This window comes from Aplidium turbinatum, chromosome 4 (assembly GCF_918807975.1).
Source record: "Aplidium turbinatum chromosome 4, kaAplTurb1.1, whole genome shotgun sequence".
NCBI classification, from domain to species: domain Eukaryota; kingdom Metazoa; phylum Chordata; class Ascidiacea; order Aplousobranchia; family Polyclinidae; genus Aplidium; species Aplidium turbinatum.
The window spans coordinates 29,327,438-29,348,089 of NC_137475.1; the positions used below are offsets into that span (position 1 = coordinate 29,327,438).

Consider the following 20,652-nt stretch of genomic DNA (forward strand, 5'->3'; position numbering starts at 1 on the left):
TGCAAAATTAACCTCTCTCTGCAATTTTGAATTATGACTTCCTGTTATTTTTGACAGACGTAAACTGCCTTGAAACCTATTCCACATTTGGTATTGAGAGCGATTGTTCTTTTTTGATGATTGAGCAATTATTTCAGCTGTTTGAAAAAACAACGGAAAGTAATAAAGAGTAATCGTATTCCATTTTGTTTCCTCGATTGACGTACGAAAAGCTATTCGCAATGTCAAAACATCCCAGTCAGCAAATCAACTTGTGAAGACGTCTAATCAATGTAAAAAACAACTCATTTGCTGGCAGGGCTGATCAAATTTGTGTACAAGACTTCAAGCTGACTGGAGACCACTGCAGGACAATGTACAATAATTAGTTTTATTGATTCAGTTCTGACAGTTTGTTGATCATACAAAGAACTACCTAGACAGCAAATAAGTCGTTTTTTACATTGAGACGTTGAATCAATGTAAAAATGATTGATTTGCCGTCTGGAGGAATAGTCACTTATGAAACGATAAAATGTAGAAAAAAAGTTTAAGTTTTGTTTGAAAACAAGCCATTCAAACGCAATACACAGTACCGCAGTTTGACAAGTTTCCTTGCGTTGTTATGGTGACTGCAAGCAAAGACACCATAAAACGTTAAAAGTAATAACCAGCGGTGTTTTCGATAGTTCGACAAATTTTGCTGAGGCGTTTACGAGCATTGCAAAATGCATAATATGCAAATCGATTCTGAAATTTCATGAACAAAAATCTCTAGCCAATGCAAGTCATGATTCATGTTCGCTGCCCGCACGCTTACTAGAGTTGGCATTTAAATCATTAATCTTCGCTTCACAACCAAAACATTAAGGATATTAAAACACACATCTTTCAACACATCCAGTTATAATGCTCTGTGCCCACCAATATAAAGGCTCAACCAAGCTTATTTTTTATATTCAAAGTTAAAAATGCTTGCAACTGTTGTTTAATATATTTAAGCTTGAAGTCTTGTAATGGTGTCTTGTTATTTCCCACTCAGCGACCGACTGTAAATGCTACACATAAAAACTTCACACTCTTTTGAAGGAAAATTCTTAACAATTGTGATTCAACGTTTATCTTCAGCGATACTAAAGCTAAAGTATCGTATCTAAAGAGCGGATACCAAAGACACAGTGGGAAAAATGGTACTACGACAGTTTATCGAACGACTGTTGATCGAACGATAGTTAATCAAAACGACAGTTTATCGAACGACGGTTAATCGAACGACGGTTAATCGAAACGACTGTTTATCGAACGAACGTTAATCGAACGACTAACCCTAACCCTAGATAAAATTTGTTTCGGGAGATTCGTCGTCCAATAAACTGTCGTTTCGATAAACAGTGGGTCGATGAACTGTCGTTTCGATAAACAGTCGGTTCGTTTAACTGTCGTTTCGATGAATTGTCGTTAGATAAACTGTCTTTCGATAAACTGTCGTTCGATTAACTGTCGTTCGATAAACTGTCGTTTTGATTAACTATCGTTCGATCAACAGTCGTTCGATAAACTGTCGTTTCGATAAACAGTGGGTCGATGAACTGTCGTTTCGATAAACAGTCGGTTCGTTTAACCGTCGTTTCGATGAATTGTCGTTAGATAAACTGTCTTTCGATAAACTGTCGTTCGATTAACTGTCCTTCGTTCGATTATTGTCGTTCGAAATTAACTGTCCGTTCGTTCGATTAACTGTCGTTCGAAATTGTCCTTCGATAAATTGTCGCGTCACGGGGAAAAATAACTCCAGTTTATTATTGACAATTTTTAAGCAGATGCTTCGTTTGTGATTCTCCTCCAGTCCTTGCTAGCAAGTGACATCAAATTCTTGGCCTTGGAGTGATCTCGCATTACGTTTAGTTCAGAAACTCCAGCTAACTGACTGCTAGATTTGACATCGAGTTCCAGAAAGTGATTGGCGAGCTTTCAGAACACAATCGCCGAAAGGTTGGAGATTTTTTTCATCAAGATTGTAATCTCGCCAAGATTTTGATCGAGATTCAATCTTTCGCTAACTTGGTATGGACAAGCTCTTTGAACGATGAGAGAATCCTCACTTCCCTTTTGTCTCGTTCGATCTTGTTGAAGGAAGCAAGAGCACGCTTTTCGTCAGCGCTATAAATTTGATTTTCCTTTCTAAGACGAACGGCCTCCATTCTTCTGTGTCTACTGCCGCTCATGACGTAACCACTGTCTTCAAATGACGTAATTTCATTACTCGTTAGCCCGATTTCACCTGAGTACAAAATTATAATGACTTTTGTGTGAAAAGTTAACAATTGATCGCTGCATGAGATAGAACAAAGATAAAGAAAATAAGAGAATGAATATTGAAAAGTTTGGGTGTTCATCAGAATAATTATCGTTTCTAGCACTAGTTGCGAGTTCATCTGATAAAAGTAAAAGCAAAAACAAACAAGTTGATGAAACAAGACAAACAAGGCAATGCACTAAATCAGAAGGACGGAAATCTGTTGCTGAAAGCTTATAAATCGTTATTGTCTTGACAAGCAGGCTTTTTGCCTATTTGAACTTTATGTTTAATGTTGGAAGTTTTTACGTTATCTAACGTGGAAAGTAACCGCTCACACATTTTTTGGTCAACCTTTGAAATAATGTGTGTTTCATTTTTTCTCTTGCCTTGAACCGCACTGCAGCATAGGCCATAACTTCTTAAGCTTTATCTGTATGTTATTCGCTTTGAGGATGCACATGGTCACGGTGCGTGAAACGTCAGTGAGGCAATAAATCAACTTGTTTGTATTTGTTTTTACTTTCACTTTCATCAGATGAACGATGCAACTCGTGCTAGAAACGTCAAAAGTGAATACCAAGTATTGTTATCCAGGAGCCTCAGTTAGCAGGCTGTTGTTCAGAGAAAACACTCGTGCTGTAAGTTTACACAACAATCAACATTATGTACCTCTTCTTGGAATGCGCTTGCCGTCAACGACGTAGGCAGCCATGGCAGCTCCTTCCCCGGGCAACAGAGCATGACCAAAGCTAGAAAAGCACAAATATAATTTTTGCGAGGTGCTGTTCTAATAACGACTTTAACTTAATTGTCGGGGCAACGTTTTCACAGGGGCAGCTTCCGAAGAATTCAAAAACTAAGATGATTCAGTTGCTTCCAGAAATCTTATCAGTCCCCTTTTCCAAGTATTTCGCCAACCAAAAGTAAAAGCGGTAAAATAATACATGAAATAAAACTGTTTCAATATAGCTTCATTGAAAGCAAAATTGGCAAAGAGCCTATAAGCCAAAAGTACATGTGACACTATATGTGGCACACAACTATGTGACAATGCACATGAAGTTGAACAAAAGAGTGGCCCAGCAGCAAAATCGCAGAAATGTCCGAGCCAAACATCAGTCCAGCATTATATGCCAAATTATCACTTTGTCAAGCAACTTCATGTCTTGTTAAACAATGCTTCAGCATGCCAGGAAGACTGAAGGGTAAAAGATAATCTAAGAAACAAGTGCATAAATCTAACTTTTAATCTAAATCTAACTGCAGCTGACGCTTAAGAATAAACACAATTTTCTTACTTTTTCATTGCAACAACAAGCTATTTAATTACGCCGAAGCGCGGACTTACTAAAATCATGCAAAACTAAAATTGATAACAAGCCAAACAACGCAAAAGTTTGTTTCAGAAAATTTCCACTGAAATGAAACTTCTCTCAGTTGAAAAAGCAGCGAAAATTCACTTCCCAGTGGCTTCAAATACGTCACGGTGTGATGCAACAACGCCTTTACCAACAAGTCACAGTTTGTGCATGATAGAAATAGACAACATTTTTTTCCTGTTAATTATATTGAAACTGAGCTCGCATTTGGTTACGCACGTTATAAAAAAGCTAAAAGTTTTGAACGTACTTCAAAGGTTTATCTGAAGAATTTTGCATCGATTCCGGCAGTGGGCCAATGATGGCGTCTGGAGTTTTGATTGGAACGTGAACAGGAACCAGTTCCCCATCGGAGTCTTCTATTTGCTCAATTTCTGTTCATTATTTGAAACAAGATTAGACACATTGCAACGAAAAGCTCGTTGACCAACATAGTCAGTCACTTCGTGCGAAAGCTAAGTTGATGAAAACTTTTCATGCGCTGAAGCAGACAGTTATCACAGTAGGGTGGTCCATGAAAACACTTTTTTGGAAGTTTGTCGGTGTCAGGCGTTTAAAGTGTTTCATTTAGTGAAAAAAATATCACATGCAAAATAATTTAATTTTTTTTCTTGTTTAGAGGTAGCTCAAACCCCCTCTTTTTCTGCAGGGGTCCAAATGGTTCCAACGTCCATATCTCATGACCATGACTAACCATAAGTGGTAGAAGCTTCATTTAAGCATCAAAAGAAGCAAAGTGTATGGTTTCCTATCCAACTTCAATGCATCATATAGCTCTAGCTAATCTAGATTTCACATTAAGTGCACAAAACTGATTTTCCTACAAAATGGAGGAAAATACTGATATTCACAACACATTAGTGCTGTCAACATAAATCCATTGCACTAAAGTAACTGGCTACTACTTTTATGCAACACACGGATTTGAGTTGGTGAAATGGCAATCAATAACTGCAATTTCCAATCTATGTGACAATGCAACAAATCGAAATATTTTTTTCCACTTTTGTTACTGCAATTATAGCTGATTACAAAAATTATATCATGCAGGCCTCGAAATATCCGGCGGTCATGACCTCCGGAATGACCTCGAATGTCTGCCGAAGCCGACTCATTGGTCGGTCATAAATGACCGCCGCAAAATTCTTGACAAAAATAGAGCTAATGCAGCAAAAATATATTTTAAATTTGAATTGTTACAATTGTTTGTTTAATGCGAACAAATACGGAGTTGAAACAATAATAGTACAGGCAATTGCTTTAAAGATCACATCAAAGTGGCGTGGTTAACGAGCTGATGGCATAAGTAGTCATTTTTACATCATTTCAACGCCTTGCAATGTTACCTTGAAATAAAGTTATCTGAACTTTCGGCAGGATATGTATTCTAATTTTAAAAATGATGATTATTGCGTTACATTGATCGTTTGTTAAAAAGAAACGTCACAGAGAAGTACATCCTTGAGGACTAACACTATTGAGTCACTAATGCGCATTTGTCTGGACGGTCCTGAGCTGGAGATTTACGACCCCGCACCAGCAGTAATCGCTTGGCACAACGATTCTATAATGAGAAAACCACCCAATAAGTGATCGTAGGTGCTTTTGTAATAAGGAAATTTGGATTGTTGTTTTCAATTGTGTTTATTGCGTCATTTCACGACTGTCATTAACGCACTGATTTATTTGCAAGCAATCTGCTCTAGTATACTTTAGGGTCGGTTAATTAAGCCATCAACCATTGCAGAGTTATTCTGTTGTAGAAAATCTTCTTCTACAAACACGACTACACAATATTGTAGTGTGATTTTGTGTAAAATCTACATGCAAAAAATATGTCCGGTTGAGATATTAAATGTCCGCTGAAAGGGCCAGTCCGGTAGGACATGCTTGACCGCCAGAAAAAAGTACAAATTTCGAGGCGTGATGTCATGTTTGTTATTGCATAACTGGAAAAAAGAACAGCTAAGGGATGATTACCGGGAGTTTCTGGAGTTGGCTATGATTTTTCTTGATGAAGTATCCCCAGAGGAATCAAATTCATGGCTTCTTGACCAAAGCACCATGCCAAATCGATGAGAAAAGTGATTTGTACCTTGAAAGTTTAAGTTTTTCGAAGTCAATGCAACTCACACAGTAAACCAAAAAGAATTACAAAAGTGAGAATATTTACAACGAGAATTTATCTCAAAGCTTGGATAGAGGCACCATTTGCAGCCTGCGCTCATAACAACGACCTACTTCTCAGGAAATCGTTGGTAAATTACAAGAAAATTAATAGACATTTCCAAGGCTGCTTTAACATAGCTGGCATCTCACATTTGGTATTTGTCTTAATTGAAGCATGCCATGCTTATCTATAGTAAAACAGCTAAATGAGATTAAGGATCATGCAGAACTTAGTAGAGCAATCATTCAAGGATATTGCAAATTAATGGCAAAAGACGAAGATCAGCTCCAGTACCTTCTTCAAGTTGTACAGCAGCATAGGAAAGCATTTCCTGACAGCAAGAAGGGCGTTTCTTACATAAAAGGAATACAGTAACATTTAAATGAAAGATGAACAGCTTCAATGATACTCGTTTTCTAGCATATTGTGTTGTTTGTATTACCAGCCATCATTCTAGGGAGAAATCAACCTGCTCATACGCCGACGATTCTAGGGATTTAATGTAGCTACAACAACACACGGAGTAATATGCCACAAAATTCCAGTCATGCGCTGGGTAGCTCGAAGAAGCAATGACTCATTTAGTCCATTAGAATGTAAGCTCACTCACTTACATTGTAACACCAACACGGCAGTAACCATTGTTGGCTTATGGATAGTGGGTATCCTTCAGCCAACTCTTTATGACCCACAAATCCACAATCCCACATGGTGTACAACATACTAAGCTGTTATTCAAGTGGAGCCTGCCGTATATTCACATGTTAAGCTACTGTACAGAAATTGTTTACGTGTTGTTATTTCACAAAACCAACCGCTTGTTGCATAAAAGTAGTTGCCAGTTACTGCAGTGCTATGGATTTATGTTGACATCACTAACATTTTATTGTGAATATAAGTATTTTGCTGAAAAATCATTTTTTTTTTCACTTAATGTGAAATCTACATCTGCATTAGAGACCTATATGACGTATTAAAGTTGGACATTCTGAAACCAAACATTCTGTATCTTTTGATACTTAAATGAACCTTCTACTATTTATACTTCATAAGATATGGACGTTGGAGTCATTTGGCCCCATGCAGAAAAATGAGGGGGCTTGAGCTACCTCTAAACGTGAATTTTTTTTTAAATATTTTGCATGTGACTTTTTTTTACCAAAAGGAACACTTCAAACACCCGGTACCAACAAAATTCTAAAAAAGTGTTTTTAAGGACCACCCTATTATCACTTATCACACTGATAAAATAGCCGATTCGTGTGAACCTGTTGTTAGCCAGCACATGGGCCCATATGTAGGCTATACCGAGGCCTGTTGCTCGTAACAAAAACAACGGCTATCATGCGCATCTCACCTTTGATTATCAAAGGTTCTGGAAGAATCACTTTCTTTTCCTCCCACTGTTCATCATTGGAGCTGGAGGAAGAAGGGGATATTTCTCTTTTTCGTTTCTTCTTTTTATGTTTTTCACTTGATCTACATAACAATTAATCCAACCGTGATTCATGTTATAATCAAACCATGATGTACTTTCACATGTTATCCGACAATTTTCAAAGAGATTTTACTAAAGATTTAGCGTCTTCTTTAGCTACGGAGCTGAAACTAGGGTGGCAGATTTAAATCAGTCTGTAATTAGATAGATATGGCGTTGACCAAACGGAAAATCACCGCCGAGCGAGTATCTATGTCCGTGCATCTTTTTAATACTACGGGTAATTGCAGAGTAATAAGCTTAACTCGTTTTTACAATCAAATTTTACACACAGCAGGGGAACCAAGGATTTTCTATAAAGACATAGAATAGGAGAATGATATAAAAATTTAACATCTCCAGTATTGTCTAAGGCAATCGTTACTCAATACAAAATACTGGTTAGGATTTGTGCCGGTAACCTGCTTAACTAAAGAGCTCTCACACCGCAACCCAGATCAATGAAACCTCTTAAGGTGCATACAGCGACTAATTCGTGAGGTGGTCTATCAAAAGTGACGCAATGAGTTTGTGGATGTCTGGTATGTAAAAATTTGGGTTGGGTGGACGAGCCGGGAAGCAGGGTTACATACAGCTATACAGCTGATCGGCACAGTAAACACGAAACAATGCTGTTCAGTGAAAGAACTACAGCTCCATCTGGGGGTCAATAGATTGCAGAATTTCCGTGAATACAATGAAAAGTATTTCAGTTGGCAGGCTAACTCATACACTCAGTCAATCCCGGTTGTATTTTTGTTAAAAAAATCTAGAACCTACGTAGTCAGTTTTAAAACGTTGCATTACATTACGAACAGACATTTTATGACAGTACTTCGCCTTCTTTCTCTTCTTTTTCTCTTTTTTCGTTTTTCTTTTCTTCTCTTTTCTGCTTTGAACGGAGGAAGAGGATTCGTCAGACGAATTGTCATCCAAAGAAACCTACGACAAAACTTGATGACTTGAGAAAAACACATTTGTAAGAACTAAACTTTGTAGTGTTTTTAGTTGTGTGACAAAGCAAGACATCCGTTCCCTTATTAACTCTCACAATTTTCTCAGAAGAAATGCTGTCTACAATGTGTCCTACCCTTTTCGTTGTCATTCAGTACAAAAATAAAGTTATTAAAAACTAATATCTAGTTTGCTGCTGCTGTTTGTTGGTTGCTGATAAAAGTACCACCACATATTACCTTTGATTTCTTTTTTCTTTTCTTGCTCTTCTTATTGGCTTCTACAAAACAATAATATTATTCGCCGTCAGACAAAGTAATAAAAGCCGAACGCAAAACCATTCCATCAAAGGACACATTTATAACAAGTCAATTGACCGTTGTGATTGTAAGAATCTTTATCCGCGGACTGAGAAAGTTTCTTTGCAAGCTTAATCTTGGCAGTTTCGCATACCGTACTTATAAAGAATTAAATGAGGTGAAATCAAGTCGGTAGCAACAGTTCAAGCAACAACTTCACCATACGGACAAGATTTTATTTCAATACAGCACATTTGGTTGAACAAATACGAAGAAAAATAAAGCTAAAGAGTATGCATTGTCAACCCGGGTGATCACGGAATGGCCCGTTTCGGTGAGTCCGATTCGGAGAGTCCGATTCGGAGAGTCCAATTCGGAGAGTCCAAATCGGAGAGTCCAAATCGGAGAGTCCAATTCAGAGAGTCCAATTCAGAGAGTCCGATTTGGAGAGTTCCCTATTCGGAGACAGCCTTTTTCGGAGAGTTCCCTATTTGGAGATTTTTTGAAATTTTTTTTTTGAAAATTATTGGGTATTGTAGCCTAATTATCATTGCCGCTTTTACATCGTTTTAACGTCGCTAAACGTTGAAATCGTGCAGAAAAAAATAGAAATAAAATGTTTGAACAATTAAATGAAAATTCGTCATGTCAGTTCAGTTGAATTGTTTTTATTTGTGACCATCATATCAAAAACAATACACGTCAACATAGCAAAGGTAGAAGCGACAAAACGCGAACGTTAAAACGTGCTTGTGACCGAAGTAAGTGATTGAGTTGAAAGAAATTTGGCACAGCCGCAACACCTTCAGAAAAATTTAAGATATGAAGAGAAAATAAAAAAAAGAAAATGTTACAAAATAAATAAATCATGTTCATGTCTATAAGTTAGTACTTTTGAATAGTTAAAATGATTACCGGTAGTTTGGATCAACAAATGTGTGGCCTACAGCTTGGATTGCAAGGAAATTATCGGGTACCGTAGCCTAGTTATCCCTACCAGCAAAAATTTGTTCCAAGAACCCAGTTTCTAACAGTTCATTTTTACATTGCAGTAACAGATAACCAAATGTGTGGCCTATCGTTTTAACGTCGCTAAACGTTCAAATACCGTAGCCTAGTTATCCCGACCAGCAGGAATTGCCGTTTCTACATCGTTTTAACGTCGCTAAACGTTGAAATAGTGTAGAAAAGAGAACTTTAGCTGCCTAGGATACGCATACTAGGATATTCCACAATATCGTTTCTTTTATGGTTGAAATTATCGAAGCTTTAGATGAGTGGGGTTTAGACCTAACCATTGAGATCTAAAGACTAAAAAGCGAATTAAATTTATTTTTGAACTATTAATGTTTGCTCAGATAAAATTGACATGTATCCTGCGTCGCCTTCTGCATGCAAACTTAGAATATATTAGAATCCTAAACTAGTACAAAATTCTAAATCCAACGACGCCTTCTGTTTATTTACAGTAGAGAATTTTGTATTTTACAGTAGAGAATTTTGTACCAAAACTACAATCGGAAATTTCAACAGCACAGTTTTTATTTGTTACAGACAAAGAAACCACAAAAGGAATTTTTACATTAAAAATGATAACAGAGAGATGTGTCCGATCTCCAGATCTTTTCAACGCTTACAGTGGGATGGTTTTGAGAGACATCGAACAAATGAATGGAGTAAAGGTTGGGGGACAAAATGTAACAAACTTGAGATACGCTGATGAATGATGATACAGTCTTGATAGCAGAATCTGCAAGCGATCTACAGGACTTATTAAATTGTGCTGTCAATAACAGTACACCAATAGTCATCATAACACACATTATTACCTGATTTGTTGCCGCACAAGTGTGGATGCGAACCTTGCATTTCTCATCACGTCGAGAACAACGCCAGTATTTCTTAAGCCTGTCTGCACTATATTTTTCTAGTTGAAACATGTAGCCACCATGTAGAAAAACCTCACCTTTGCGTTGCGTACTAATCGATTCCTCTGCCATGATCAAGTAACATCAACTGAGGGTCTAACGAAGGAACTAACCAAAGGAATTCCAGGTCATGTAGCCCAACGCCGAAACCCAGGTTTACTCTAAACTGCCACTTAGGGTTTTTTTTAACTTCATCTTTTATGGCAAACGCTATTTGGCAACTGTCTTTTTTTAGTTGACACGTTTTCGCTGAGACTTTATCTCATTAACCTCTATTGTTAATCATGAAAACTGTTGTTTTGATGTAAAACACATATTTTGAACGAACCCAGACAACAAAATTCGTCATTTTTACATTGATTTGAACGTCTGCAGACGTTGAATCAATGTAAAAATGACGGATTTTGCCGTCTGGGAAGGCACTCAAAGGTAAACACTGGATAAAATGCAAGAATGCAAAAGAAACGATATTGTGGAATAAAATACAAAATTCTCTAAATAAACAGAAGAATCGGACATACATCTCTCTGTTACCATTTTTAATGTAAATATTCCTTTTGTGGTCCCTTTGTTTGGAACAAATAAAAACTGTGCTGTTGAAATTTCCGATTGTAGTTTTGGTCTCAATCTCATCATCATGATTCGGAGTAAGATGTTTGTTAGGTGATTCACAAGGCTAATTGTTCTGTGGAGTAAGCATTCTGTTGCTCCGGTTTTCTTTGGTAAAGTTATGAATATGGAACGTACCATATCACTAGGGTCTTTCCGGTGTCATAAATATGATTTAAGATCTCAGTGGTTAGGTCTAAACCCCACTCATCTAAAGCTTCGAAATCGATAATTTCAAGTATAAAAGAAACGATATTGTGGAATATCCTAGTCAGCAAAAGTTCTCTTTTCTACACGATTTCAACGTTTAGCGCCGTTAAAACGATGTAGAAACGGCAATTTCTGCTAGTCGGGATAACTAGGCTACGGTATTTCAACGTTAAGCGACGTTAAAACGATAGGCCACACATTTGGTTATCTGTTATTACAATGTAAAAATGAACTGTTAGGCTAACTGGGTTCTTGGAACAAATCGAGGGGCTTCTGTGAATGTTTCCTAGTTTCAACGTATCCTAGTCAGCAAAAGTTTTCTTTTATACACGATTTCAACGTTTAGCGACGTTAAAACGATAGGCCACACATTTGGTTATCTGTTACTACAATGTAAAAATGAACTGTTAGACCAGTGGTTTTTTCTATCAAGCCCCCCTTTAATAATGGTCATGAGCCTCGCGACCCCCTAGATTTTAAATAAGTATCATACTAAAACATTGCATTTTTGTCTGTTTATTGTACACATCAGTGAGATACTTGACACTGCTTCTTAGCAACTAGATTTTTAATGCGAGGTTTAACTCCAAAGAGTGAACAACGTAAATCTCCAACTTTCAACCTGTTTCTGTACTTGGTCTTGATAGCAACGAGAGCAGAAAATGCAGCTTCACAAAGATACGTGGATCCAAACATTGTTAGAATTCGAAGAGCCCGAGTTGCGATAAGAGGGTAAACAGGAAGGTAATTGGCCCAGAACGTCTCAAGTTCCAGTTCTTTGAAGTCTTCTTTAGCTGTGGAGTTGAACTTCATCTCAAGAAACTCCTCTTGTCCTTCTTCGAAAATATCAACTACTTCGCATTGAAACGGGTTTCTGATAAACTTCCAGGTTTCACGCTTCTCATCCAGATCTGGAAAGTATTTGATGAACTCCGCTTTCAATTCATTAAGGTGGGTTTATATTTGTTTCTTCAACTCAGACTCAGTCAAAGTTACCATCTTTGAGAGCAGAATCCAAGTTACTAAAGCTCGCTGGATTTCTTTGTTCAATTCGACTCTTCCAGAGGTCAAGTTTAGCTATAAATGTTCGAATGATGTCATGATGCTTAATGATGTTGATGTTTTTCCCTTGAAGCTAAAGGTTGAGAGTATTCAATGCTTTGCATATAAATACAAATAAATAGAATAAAATACAAAATATGACAAACAACATTGGTCCTAGGACACTAAAGTAATTAAAAAAAAATTGAAATTGTTGTAGAGCTCGCGCCCCCCTGAGAGAGGCTTCACGCCCCCCCGGTTAAGAACCACTGTGTTAGACTAAGTGGGTTCTTGGAACAAATTTTTGCTGGTCGGGATAACTAGGCTACGGTACCCGATAATTTCCTTGCAATCCAAGCTGTAGGCCACACATTTGTTGATCCAAACTACCGGTAATCATTTTAACTATTCAAAAGTACTAACTTATAGACATAAACATGATTTATTCATTTTGTAACATTTTCTTTTTTTTATTTTCCCTTCATATCTTAAATTTTTCTTAAGGTGTTGCGGCCGTGCCAAATTTCTTTCAACTCAATCACTTACTTCGGTCACAAGCACGTTTTAACGTTCGCGTTTTGTCGCTTCTACCTTTGCTATGTTGACGTGTATTGTTTTTGATATGATGGTCACAAATAAAAACAATTCAACTGAACTGACATGACGAATTTTCATTTAATTGTTCAAACATTTTATTTCTATTTTTTTCTGCACGATTTCAACGTTTAGCGACGTTAAAACGATGTAAAAGCGGCAATGATAATTAGGCTACGGTACCCGATAATTTTCAAAAAAAATTTCAAAAAATCTCCGAATAGGAAACTCTCCGAATCGGACTCACTGAATAGTAGCAGACCCGATGATCAAGCCTATGTCAATACAACAATCTTTCGCAAACTTCCATTGCATTAAGTCTTACGTACAAAATCTACAAGGTCTATGGAATTCATGGGTTGATACTGGTCCAACACTCCAACAGATACATATATCACATAATATATAATTTAATAAACCAAGTTTTACACGTTGCTAGCTTTCGCCGCCCATTCCTCTTCGATACCATTCTGGCACACCGCAAATTGTAATTGTACTTCTCTTTCCAGGGTGTAAGAAAAAGTGTTTATAAAAGATTTTTGACACAAAGGATATACCAATCAAACAAAAACCGTAAGCATGTCTTCAAAGTAGCCTACCTTTCTTTGACGCTGCCTTCTTAATTTCATCTTTCCCGTTGCCTTCAGTTGAATTGTTATGATGCTTGTGTTTGTGAAATCCCAGCTCTTCGTCCGAACTGGAACAAATAAAAAGATTAACTTATTGAACAAGCACCGTGAAGTTGCAAATATTATGTCTTGATAAAAGTTGCGGAATTTCTTCAGTAGCGCTCGTTTACAAAACAACTCGTTGTCATAACATCAGACGTTCCTCAGTCAACAAAAAAAAACGGCAATCACAAAATTACGGTGCAGTTTCTCATCGTACCATTAGCAAACAGACTGCATGTGCTTTCGTAAGCAGGTCGTATACCCATCACCTATGATGTACGATCAGCAATGAATTCAATCGAGTATGGACTATTTACTTTAAAATATCCTATTCAACAGATTCATTGCTGGTGGATTTTCTCGTTCCTAGAGGTTGATTGGAGCCAGCGTGATGTTCGTAGCTCAGTTTAGAGAGTTTTGTTTTAAACTTTGCCGTATTATCGTTCACGTATACTGTTTATTGAAACTTACGCAGAATCTGGTTCTGATGGTGAGGAAGCCCATACCAACGCCACACCCTTCTCGCTTATCTTTGCCCGTTCCTCTCTCCGCCTTTGTCATGCAAAACAACATTTGCTACATTTTATGCCAGCAAATACAGGTTTGATGAAGTAAAAGTGTAGGCCTACCACACATTCGCTGGAGAAGACCAGTTGGACTATGCGACGTGACAATATCCGAATGAAATATTTGTGCGGTGATTTACCCGGCTACTAATTTAGTAATCTCGTCTTCGGATGGCCTCTCGTTTACCCCCCCGCCGCAACCCCCAAATTTCTGCCTACTTCAATTGCCATAACTCAAAAACCACTTTAGATAGACATGGGTTGTTGGGTATCAAATTTATTGGCATATCCCACTTGAATTCAAAAATGCTGCCAAAATAACAATCTAAGCAGAACATTTTTTTGCTTGTGCAACGTAAGAAAAGCAGTTAGCATGAATAGCCAACATATGATGTAAACATTGAACAACCAAACATAAGTGGCAATTGACACATTGACCCAACACCAAAATTAATCACATTGACACAATATTATCAAAAACCATCTATGAAGTAATAGGACATTACAATAAGTAAAGCAGGGAATCACAAAACACATACTTATGTAAGTCAATGGAAACAGTGTATTGCAGGCAACTCCAAAGCAAGTGCTGCAAAAATTGTATATGCACTGATTCATAGGCGCCGACTTTTCAAAAAACTTTGGGGGGCGAGAAAGGTGATGACGTCATAACCATAACGCAATTTTACTCAATTAAAATAGTCTTTGATTAAGCTTAGTGTCTTGTTTATATTGACACCTAGGTCGCAAACCGAATTTATTACAATCGCTGCTTGAAACGATTAGTTTTACGCATGCAGTGCGTAGTACCTAGTCGTAAAAATTTTGATATTGTTAGCTCATAATTGGAGCAGTTGGAAAACAAGCCGATTCATTTCCTTTTCGTGCGTGCGAGGGAATAACAACGATCAAGACCAGTGGTTCCCAAACTTTTTCAGCTTGTGGCACACTGGAAAAATTATAAAACGCTTGCGGCACACTTACAAGAGAAGAAACGCTGCTTTAAAAAAATATTTTCACGTGTTAATACGATGGATGTGCTTAATTGTTTATACTAACATATACGACTGAAACAAGGTTACGTTGTCGACAAACATACTCGCATTTCATCGTAAATTCTAAGCAGTCTCTCTTGTTTACAGCTTATAACTTCAGTCAAAACAGAAAAGCCATTTTCACATAGGCCTAGCCTTGAAGATGCAAATGGCAATATAATTTTGATTGCTTTTGCACCGATCATGGAATAGGATTTGGAAGCAGACAGCCAAAACTCATCCAAGCTTTTTTGAGGAAACAGCGTTTGAAAAAACGGGTCGTTTCGTAAATCAATGAGCTGTTCTTCTGCTTCTGCAGAAAGATTGCTTGATTCATTGTTTCCAAATGGTGGGAAGTAATGTTGCAGTGCAATCTGAAGTCCAGACAATGTGCTCATGATTTGCGGAAGGATTTCTTGTTTATGAGTTGATTCATTAAGAGCAGGAAACGAATCAAAGACTTTCTTCGAAACTTTTATTCCCCCCCCCGCATTGAAGGAAAACCATCAGTACAAACGCTCACTCAGCTACTACTCCATTTCATCTCAGAAAGCAAAATATTTTCATCTACCAATTTGAATATGTCTTCCCCTTTGGTTGTGCCCTTCAATTCGTTGCAAAACAAACATTTATTTACCAATGTTTCAGTGTTAATGAAGAGAATAAAAGCCAGCAGATGAGATTTCCCAGTTCTGTCAGTAGATTCGCTTGTAAAGACCACAGTACAGACAGCTGGTTGTCTGTAGCAACAAAGTGTTGGCGAACTTGATCCTTTAAATATGAGGATAGCTCTTATACATCCTTTGTGAAATTATATTATTTGACAACGGAACTCTAACTTTTTCGAGGGAAGCACTACCAAACATTTCTTCAACAACAACGGCTAATGCTGGTCCAATTACTGTTTATGACGTGGCAATTACCCTACTGTATCGGCAATGCCATAGTTGGTTTCATCGTCACATGTGCTTATTTAGGCTATCATTTATTGAAACAGTTGGAGCGCTTTTAAGTCGCATGTGCTTGTCTGCATGCATGGCTGATTTTAAATATTTATAGGCCTACAGTTCTTTTCCAAAATTCCCAAAAGATTCGCGGCACACTTGAGAATCTGTGGCGGCACACTAGTGTGCCGCGGCACACAGTTTGGGAATCACTGATCAAGACAGTGAAGTTATCGAAATAAAACGCAAAAAATCATGATTTCAAGCAGAGTGGAAAACCACCATCAGTTTTATTAACTTCGTTTTGTTTTGCTAATTACTTGCATTCAAAGCGTTAACAACGGCGAAGTGTTTTCTCTTCTGTTTTTTGTCGAAAGTCTTTATAGTCTTTTATCGAATACCGTATATACTCGAGTGTAGGTCGAGATGTTCGCAAGTGATTTTCACCTCAAAAAGACAGGTTCAACTAACACAGGACAAGCTGTTGTCTCCAGCTCGGCAGTTTTCAAAATGAAGGCACTTAAAATCATTGTCGACGTAGATTACGGAGTGTGAAATCGTGTCGGGCTGTCGGCCTAAGTAAAAGTTTTGAATACGTTTATTTGCAGTGATTCAAACTTAATTTTCAAATTTAATGATTTCTTGTCAATTCTAAACTTTATGCATTTGTTGAGCAATATGCAAAGCTCACGAGACAAAACAGCAGAAAGAGCTGTTTTAAGAGATCATTTTTTTTTTAATTTTTGCGTGTAGGTTGTAATCGTTTTTATTACGCAACATTCTATAATCGTTAAAGTCGATGTCAAACCTTAGCGGTCGCATAAAACAATGATGTCAGGTTAGCTAGGTGATAATAGCGGTAAGAGACGTCGTTAATGCAGGCAATATCTGCGACCAAAACCATTAAACACCTTTTCTTTTATCGGTTTTCGGTTTAATTCTCACACATTGCGAAGAAAACAATGCGTTCTGTTGAATCATAATTGTCTCTTAGCGGGAAGACCTCGTTGAAAATAGCGCGTCTAATTTAGCTGGTTTACTTAATATCGCAGTGAATAGTTACGTGACTATTCCAGCAGCGCAAGTTACTCTACCATCTACTTTGAAATTTCCATACCGTATGAGCAGTGTTTTTTTTAAGGTGTTTGGGGGACCGAAACGGTCCCCCAAATTTCTCCAGCGGTTTCCCAAAATTTGGACTTGCAACTACAGTAGAAAAGTAATGGTTGTTTCTCGCTATGTCTTGTCGATAATACGAATATAGCCTACGATCAATAGTTCACGTCCGGAAAAAAGAATAAGTGGAGGTACAGCTAACAGCTGAATCAAAGAGTTATTCCCAAAAGAAGTGCACCTTCGATACTCGTCAATGTTTATTTCTGATTTATGGCGCATAATGATCAGTTTTTACGTGTGGAAACATAACAAGCAGAAGCCAACAAGCACACTTTGTGTGATTGTGCAGCAAACTTGTTTGGCGGCCGTGTTGGGTAGGCTGTTTGGTCGCTGTCACAATCATTTAAGCTGTGCCTTGTCGAATAATTCATTTTATGTTGCGTTGATTGTATGTAGTTATGGCTATTTTTTGGTATTTAAATGAAACACTTGCGGTCTCTTAAAACTACTTAGCGGTCACCCAAACCAAACCTTAAAAAATGCGATCAGCTGCTGTTTTGCGGGCAAGAGCAACGTGGGCTGTTTTTTTGCTTTCGGCGTTCTTTAAGGGGTCTGCTACTATTCGGCGAGTCCGATTCGGCGAGTCCGATTCGGCGAGTCCGATTCGGCGAGTCCGACTCGACTAGTCCGATTCGGCGAGTTCCCTATTCGGCGAGAGCCTTTTTCGGCGAGTGCCCTATTCGGCGAGTTTTTGAAATTTTTGAAAGGAAATTATCGGGTACCGTAGCCTAATTATAATTGCCGTTTTTACATAGTTTTAACGTCGCTAAACGTTGAAATTGTGCAGAAAGGAATAAAAATAAAATGTTTGAACTATTAAATTAAAATTCGTCATGTCAGTTCAGTTGTTTTTATTTCTGACCATCATATGAAAAACAATACACGTCAACATAGCAAAGGTGTAAAAAAGGTAGAAGCGACAAAACGCGAACGTTAAACGTGCTTGTGACCGAAGTAAGTTATTGAGTTGAAAGAAACATACGCGCCGACTTCAGGGGGGGCCGGCGCCCCCCGTAAATTTATGGTTGAGGGGCAACAAAAATGGTGATGACAAGTGGTGTTTCAAAGATAAAACACTTTGCAAAGGAGATTTAGATAATTTAAACGGACTTAAAAAATGCGGAAAGCAAGAAAAGCCTACGTTGCTCTTGCCCGCAAAACAGCAGCTCGCATGGCTATCTCATACGGTATGGAAATTTCAAAGTAGATGGTAGAGTACTGCTGGAATAGTCACGTAACTATTCACTGCAATATTAAGTAAACCAGCTAAATTAGACGGCTTGACGCGCTATTTTCAACGAGATCTTCCCGCTGTGAGATCAATTATGATTCAACAGAACGCATTGTTTTTGCAATGTGTGAGAATTAAATCGAAAACCGATAAAAGAAAAGGTGTTTAATGGTCTTGGTCGCAGATATTGCCAGCATTAACGACGTCTCTTACCGCTATTATCACCTAGCTAACCTGACATCATTGTTTTATGCGGCCGCTAAGGTTTGACATCGACTTTAACGATCATGGAATGTTACGTAATAATAAGAACGATTATATCCTACACGCAAAAATAAAAAAATGATCTCCTCTTTCTGTTTTGTCTCGTGAGCTTTGCATATTGCTCAACAAGTGCACAAAGTTTAGAATTGACAAGAAATCATTGAATTTGAAAATTAAGTTTGAATCACTGCAAATAAACGTATTCAAAACTTTCACTTAAGCCGACGCGATTTCACAATCCGTAATCTACGTCGACAATGATTTTTAGTGCGTTCATTTTGAAAATTGCTGAGCTGGAGACAACAGCTTGTCCCGTGTTAGTTGAACTTGTCTTTTTGAGGTGAAAATCACTTGCGAACATCTCGACCTTTACTCGAGTATAGCCTACTGTATTCAATAAAAGACTATAAAGACTTTCGATAAAAAACAGAAGAGAAAACACTTCGCCGTTGTCAACGCTTTGAAAGTAAGTAATTAGCGAAACGAGGTTAATAAAACTGATACCGGGTTTTCACTCTGCTTGAGATCATGATTTTTTGCGTTTTATTTCGATAACTTCACTGTCTTGATCGTTGTTGTTCACTCGCACGAAAAGAAAATGAATCGGCTTGTTTTCCAACAGTTCCAATTATGAGCTAACAATATCAAAATTTTTATGACTAGGCGTAAAACTAATCCTTCCAAGCAGCGGTTCTAATAAACTTGGTTTGCGACCTATTTGTTAATATAAACACGACACTAAGCTTAATCAAAGACTATTTTAACCGAGTAAATAGCGCTATGGTTATGACGTTATCACCTTTCTCGCCCCCCAAGGTTTTTTGAAAAGTCGGCGCCTATGGAAAGAAATTTGGCACGGTCGCAACACCTTCAGAAAAATTTAAGATATGAAGGGAAAATAAAACAAAGAAAATGTTACAAAAAAAAAATAAAATAAATCATGTTTATGTCTGTAAGTTAGCACTTTTGAATAGTTAAAATGATTAGTTTGGATCAACAAATGTGTGGCCTACAGCTTGGATTTAAAAGAAATTATCGGGTACCGTAGCCCAGTTATCCCAACCAGCAAAAATTTCCGTTTTTACATCGTTTTAACGTCGCTAAATGTTGAAATCGTGTAAAAAAGAGAACTTTGCTGACTGGGATACGTTGAAGCTGAGAAACATTCACAGAAGCCCTTCGAATTGTTCCAAGAACCCATTTAGCATAACATTTCATTTGTACATTGATTCAACGTCTGAATACATTATCTTAAAAATGCAACGTATCGTAGGGCTTCTGTGAATGTTTTTCAGTTTCAACGTATCCTAGTCAGCAAAGTTCTCTTTTCTACAGGATTTCAACGTTTAGCGACGTTAAAACGATAGGCCACACATTTGGTTAGCCTTTTCATTCTGTTACTACAATGGGTTCTCATTTGTTGATCCAAACTAATCATTTTAACTATTCAAAAGTACTAACTTATACACATAAGCATGATTTTTTTTGTAACATTTTCTTTGTTTTATTTTCCCTTCATATCTTAAATTTTTCTGAAGGTGTTGCGACCGTGCCAAATTTCTTTCAACTCAATAAGTATGATACTTCGGTCACAAGCACGTTTTAACGTTCGCGTTTTGTCGCTTCTACCTTTTTCTACACCTTTGCTATGTCGACGTGTATTGTTTTTGATATGATGGTCAAAAATAAAAACAACTGAACTAACAATGACGAATTTTAATTTAATAGTTCAAACATTTTATTTTTATTCCTTTCTGCACGATTTCAACGTTTAGCGACGTTAAAACTATGTAAAAACGGCAATTGTAATTAGGCTAGGCATACGCG

The 20,652-nt window shown here is 37.5% G+C and overlaps 1 protein-coding gene across 1 annotated transcript in view; it reads right to left on the bottom strand.

Annotated features, from left to right (window-relative positions):
* Positions 1-24: 24 nt before the first annotated feature.
* LOC145768093 (uncharacterized) overlaps positions 25-20,652 on the bottom strand; it is a 34,759-nt gene continuing 14,131 nt past the window's right edge. Inside the window, exons 3-10 of the mRNA XM_082579566.1 lie at positions 14,082-14,162; positions 13,539-13,636; positions 8,498-8,538; positions 8,140-8,246; positions 7,185-7,306; positions 3,908-4,031; positions 2,948-3,027; positions 25-2,260 (exon numbers count right to left, since the gene is read on the bottom strand). Of these exons, the coding sequence (XP_082435692.1) occupies positions 2,025-2,260; positions 2,948-3,027; positions 3,908-4,031; positions 7,185-7,306; positions 8,140-8,246; positions 8,498-8,538; positions 13,539-13,636; positions 14,082-14,162 (889 nt within the window). The 3' untranslated portion in view covers positions 25-2,024. The remainder of the gene's footprint in view (positions 2,261-2,947; positions 3,028-3,907; positions 4,032-7,184; positions 7,307-8,139; positions 8,247-8,497; positions 8,539-13,538; positions 13,637-14,081; positions 14,163-20,652) is intronic.